At 41.8% G+C, this 5,876-nt stretch overlaps 1 protein-coding gene across 9 annotated transcripts in view; it reads right to left on the bottom strand.

Annotated features, from left to right (window-relative positions):
* Positions 1-3,287: 3,287 nt before the first annotated feature.
* LOC130362758 (golgin subfamily A member 6-like protein 22) overlaps positions 3,288-5,876 on the bottom strand; it is a 127,556-nt gene continuing 124,967 nt past the window's right edge. For 8 of the 9 annotated variants that reach the window (XM_056567739.1, XM_056567740.1, XM_056567733.1 and 5 more), the window contains one exon: positions 3,288-3,855. In XM_056567739.1, coding sequence (XP_056423714.1) covers positions 3,723-3,855 — 133 coding nt within the window. In that variant the 3' untranslated portion in view covers positions 3,288-3,722. The remainder of the gene's footprint in view (positions 3,856-5,876) is intronic. The other variant, XM_056567742.1, reaches the window with a different exon arrangement.

Below are 5,876 nucleotides of genomic sequence, written 5' to 3' on the forward strand. Positions count from 1 at the left end.
CGCTTCTCTCCCCCTGCCTTTCCTGGGGTCTAAAGCCCTGCTGCCGGCCCTTCTCTCCCCCTGGCTATCGGCGCCGCTGCCCGTTCTGTCCCCCTAACTATCGGTGCCGGCGCCCCATTGCCGGCACCGATAGCCAGGGGGAGAGAAGCGGCGCCAACAGCCAGGGGGAGAGAAGGGGCAGCGGCGCATTGCCGGCGCCGCTGCCCCGTTGCCTCCCCCCCATCCCCGGTTGCATAATTACCTGTTGCCTGGGTCGGGTCCACGCTGCTTCAGGCCTCAGGTGTGCGTCCCCTGCGTCGTTGCTATGCGCTGCACGGCGCGGCGCATGACGTCAGTGCAATGGGGCGCCGGCACCGATAGTCAGGGGGACAGAACGGGCAGCGGCGTCGATAGCCAGGGGGAGAGAAGGGCCGGCAGCAGGGCTCTAGACCCCAGGAAAGGCAGGGGGAGAGAAGCGGGCAGCGACGGCCTCTCTCCCCCTGCCTTTCCTGGGGGTGTATGGGGTATACATGCACACACACGCACCCTCATTTTACCATGGATATTTGGGTGAAAAACTTTTTTTACCCAAATATCCTTGGTAAAATGAGGGTGCGTGTTATAGGCCGGTGCGTGGTATACCCCGATAAATACGGTATATATACTTTGTACACGACACAAGCATTTTTCCCGACAAATGTTTACAAACTGATCATTTATGTAATTCACTATTTCAAAAGAGGATCAGAAGTTTGCATACACTAAGCTGACGGTGCGTTTATATAACTTGGAAAATTGCAGAAAAATTATGTTATGGCTTCTAATTTACAAATTTGTTCATTTGTATGTAACTGTGGCAGGATTTAAGGCCTACTTGCGTCTTTGCTTGACATTATGGGAAAATCTAAATAATTCAGCTAAGCCATAAGGAAAAGAATTGTGGACCTCCACAATATGGTATTCCAAATGTATGAAGCAGGGGTGTGAAAATTTTATAAAAAAACTACTTGTCCAAGAGACTAAAACAGAGCAAAATCTAAAAATAAAAAATAAGTTTAACCAAAATAGTCTGTAAAAAAAAGGTCTATATTAGTTTATTTTAGTTTTTGCACTTTAGTTTTTTTCCCCTCACCCTATAATAGCTATAACTCCTATTTTTTTAAAACTACAGACCCGTATAAGGGCTTGTTTTTTGCAGGACCAATTGTACTTTGTAATGACACTGTTCATTTTTCCATAACATATGCTCCAAAACAAAGAAAAAAATATTTGTGAGGTGAAATTGGGGAAAAAAAGGCTATTTTGCAAATTTGGGGTTTTTATTTTTTATGCCATTCATAGTGTGGTCAGACTTACATGGTATTTTGATACTTTAGGTCGGCATGATTACAGCAACACCAAATTTGTTTAGTTTCCATCATGTTTAACTTTTTAGAATTTTTTTATTTCCAGTTTCTGACCCCTATAACATTTTTATTTTTCCGTATACCAGGCTGTATGAGGGCTAATTTTTGGTTCCGTAATCTGCTATTTTTATCGGTACAATTTTGGTATTGATTGGACTTTTTGATCGCTTTTAACTTTATTTTTTCTGGATATGATGTTATAAAAAAAAAAAAACGCAATTCTGGGGTTTGGTATAACGCCATTGACCGTATGGGATATATAATGTTATATTTTGATAGTTGGGACAATTATGCATGCGCATGTTTTTTGTATGGAAAAGGGGGGGCTTGGGAACTTTTAATGTGGAAAGGGTTAATATGTTTTTTAAACTTTTTTTTTTACACTTTTTACTGGTCCCTTAGGGGACTTTAAGAAGGAATCATTAGATTCCTTATACAGATCAATGCAGTTCTATTGAACTCCATCGATCTGTGTGATCTGTGCTCATTTGCTTCAGTGAGGCTCAATCAAATGCCGATCCATGGCAGCCATGGAAGGAGAGGTAAGCCCTCCTATCCCCCCCCCCCCCATGATTGCGATGCAGGGGGGCGATCCACCCCACTAGACAACCAAAGATAGTTAAAAGGTCCCTTAAGACACCATTGTCAACTTTAATAGCAGCGATCTAAAGGGTTAATAGTCAGCCGTGGCGATCGTCGTCGCCACGCCCCCTGCCATAGACTTGCATTGAGAGGGCGGGGCCGTGATGTTATGATCCTCCGTCCCTGCATCGCTAGTCATCAGGCACGGACTGAAGCTCGCATTGTGCACCAGATGACAGGGGTGCTTCAGGAGAGATCGCGGGGGTTCGCAGCGGCGGGACCCCCGCGATCAGATATCTTATCCCCGATCCTTTGGATAGGGGATGAGATGTCTCGGGGTGGAGTACCCCTAAACTTCACAGAATGTGACATTACATAAACCTCCTTTATCCAGATATTTTATTTCCAAAATGCCTTCTACCCTCATAAACAATGTCTGCTTTTCTGTCCTTACATTCCTAGTGCCTTGTTGTAGTGAATTGAAGTTATAAGTTATGCATACATTTAGTGGGGAGCTGCTCATATAATATCCCTGTAGGATGGGTTAAACATTCTAATGGATAGTTTATGGACTGTTTTATGTACAAGTATTAAGAAGATTCAGACATTTAAAGATATGGGTTTTTTTGTGTGTTTTTTAACCTGGAAAAAAGGACAAAAAATTTTGCACTTCTAAAATGCAATTTTGTGCTGTTTTTTATTTATTTTTTTAAATAGTGGGTTTCAGTGAATCTTTCATAATGTGACTCAAGTTTTTTTTTTTATTGAATACTAGGAGGAAAAATGCTAGTACATATAGTTTTTTTTTGCCTCCCATAGACTTCTATGGGAGAAAAATGTCAATATTTATTTTTAAAAAGCCATAGTCTCAGTATGCTGTGATTTTACAAAACTGTCGCTGAGCAAAAAAAAAAAAAAAAAAGAGTTAGAAAATGGCAAAGGGAAAAATGCCTAGTGGGTTAGGCCTGTCGAGGAATTATTAATGTGACTTGAAAATGTGGATTTGATTTCTGAAGCAGAGGAAGGATCCAGGGAATTCTTGTGATTTTGAGGAGAGGGAATTTTGGTGGGAGAAGGAGGAAAGGAGTGAGAAGGACACTATTGATTCACTTTAAACGGGCTATGTGCTGCCCACAATAATCACATGCTGCGGGGTCACTAGTGCTTGCGATTCTTTGATAACTGTGGACGACGCCTGGACTTTTGAGTTGAGTCCAGCTGCTGCCAACAATTAATTAACTCATATGACCACCGTGCGTAAGAGCTCCCTAATGTCAGTGCTTTGTTAACTTTATTTTATGTTTACATGCATATTGTTTCATCTTCTCAGTGAGTATAAATAATTGTTTCTCATGTAACTCAAAAAATCAGGTGAGTTTATGTCAAAATATTCACTTCGTTTTTTTGTTAATCAAAAGTCATTAACTTCAGCTGTCACACACAGTTTTTCTTGTTAAACATTTACCATTTCAGTGAATGGTTTTCACCCATCTAGCCAGTCTGAAAGTCCAGTAATGTAAAAACGGGATTTATGCAGATTTGCCATTCAGGAGATTGGGAATGCTCTGAGACAATGACAACTTTATTTGTATGTCAGCGTTCACCTCATTCATATACACTGCAAAAAATTATTCTATGACAATGAAATACATAGCAAAGTTCCAAATGTGTTGGGTTTTAGAAGCGGAAACCCCATTTTGTTACTGTCACAATACACTGGTTTTGATGCTGACGAATATTTCAGGCATTCCTTGCCTAATCTGCACCAAATGATAGGGCTCCACATTTCCTTAGGGCTCTTCTGACATGTGGCACAGCTTCTTCAACAAACCATCTTCTCTCATACATGATAACCATGACATCAAGTAACAGGTTCCTTTCTCGTTTCCTGTGAGGATTTAATAAACACAGTAGGTCCTTGGGCAATAGAATAGAATATTTATACAAAATAAAGTCATTCTCTGCCTTTTTGAGGCCTCCACCTGATCTACATACATACAGATGTTATCCTTTCCACAGGATAGGGGGATAAGTGTGTGATCACAGCGGTTGGAGCGCTGGATCCCCCATGATCTCCTGAACTCTCTTTGTACACAGAGAAGGGTCAACACGCCCCCTCCGTGTATCTCTATGGGAGTGACAAAGGTACAGGAGTGCATGGAGGGGGCATGTTGACTAGCTCCATGGACAAGGAGAGCCTTGGTGCCCTTCAGGAGATCGCGGGGGGGGGGATGGGGGGGGTGTCCAACAGTCGGACCTTCTGTTAAAATGCAGGAGTACACCTTTTAAGGCCCACATTCACATTAACGTCAGCTGAGGCTGCCTATTTTAACAGAAGGGACCAACTATCTTATGCATATGAGGGCCTCCCAACTTTTTGGATTAGACGTTGAATTTCAATACTTGACTGTTTTCTTCCCCCTGGATATATGCCAGAGGTGTTTGGCAGCAAGTATTTAATTCTGTTTTTATTTATTTAGGTTACTAACTCCAACCTATTCCAAAGTGTTGTACAAAGACGTCATCTCTCACATTGGTCCCTCTTCCCACAGGTGAAGACAGGATGGCCCTTTCTTCAGCTGTGGCTGGAGTAATCTTTTTCTATGCCGGGGGGGGGGGGGGGGGGGCAGTTTTAAGTTGAACTATTAAATGCTATGTTTTAATGGGGTGCTTTTTGTTATATGACACCATGTTGTGTACGAAAATACCCACACCTATACCCTCATTGGACATGGTAAAGGCAAATCTGATCCCTGTCCTTCTTATCACTGAAGCATGTGCAGTATACTCTGTCACTACATCCTGTTCAACATTATTATGCAAATTATATTTTTCTCATTTACTAAAATAATTTATGTAAATAACAGTCAGCATAATTCTCATGTTATTAAATATTAAGAGTACAATTCAAATTTTATTGAACAAACCTCCTAATGGTAACAGTATTTTTGTTAAACATAAAAAACTTACTATCCACTGTTCCAAATTATTACGCACAGTAAGTTCAAAAACACTTTATAGGTTGTAAAGAACTGAAAATTGTCATCTGTTGTGTTTGCAGCAAATTTACTGAAATAAAAAGCTATTTCAATCAAACTTTTAACAACATTTTAACTTTTAAACATTTTAACAGGTCATGTTAGATTTTAACCTCTTAAGAACGAGGGGTGTACCTGTGCCCGCTCCCGCGACATAACGCGGGGTCATATCGGGTTTGCCCGTGGACCCGTGGCTAATACCGGACATCACCGATCGCGGTGATGTCCGGTATTAAATCCTTAGACGCGGTGATCAAAGTTTATCGCCGCGTCTAAAATGTGGGCCGGTCGGGGCCAACGCGGTGTCCCGATCAGCTGGGGACACACAAGGAGGGTCCCTACCTTCCTCCTCGGTGTCCGATTGGCGATTTAATTCTAGTCCCCTATGACGTGGCGTCATGAGCTGACCCTGCATCAAAGCAGTAATCCAGGTTGCCATCAACATCCAAGACAAGACAGCTGGAGGATCCCTACCTGCCTCCTCGCTGTCCGATCGCCGAATGAATGCTCAGTGCCTGAGATCCAGGCATGAGCAGTCAAGCAGCAGAATCATCGATCAGTGGTTTCTTATGAGAAACCACTGATCAATGTAAAAGATCAGTGTGTGTAGTGTTATAGGTCCCTATGGGAGCTATAACACTGCAAAAAAACATGTGAAAAAAAAAAAAAGTGAATAAAGATCATTTAACACCTCCCCTATTAAAAGTTTGAATCACCCCCCTTTTCCCATAAAAAAAAAACAGTGTAAATAAAAATAAACATATGTGGTATCGCCGCGTGCGGAAATATCCGAATTATAAAAGTATACTGTTAATTAAACCACACGGTTAATGGCGTACGCCCAAAAATCAATAAGTCCTATCAATGCAAA

The sequence above is a fragment of the Hyla sarda genome, chromosome 3, assembly GCF_029499605.1.
Source record: "Hyla sarda isolate aHylSar1 chromosome 3, aHylSar1.hap1, whole genome shotgun sequence".
Lineage (NCBI taxonomy): Eukaryota > Metazoa > Chordata > Amphibia > Anura > Hylidae > Hyla > Hyla sarda.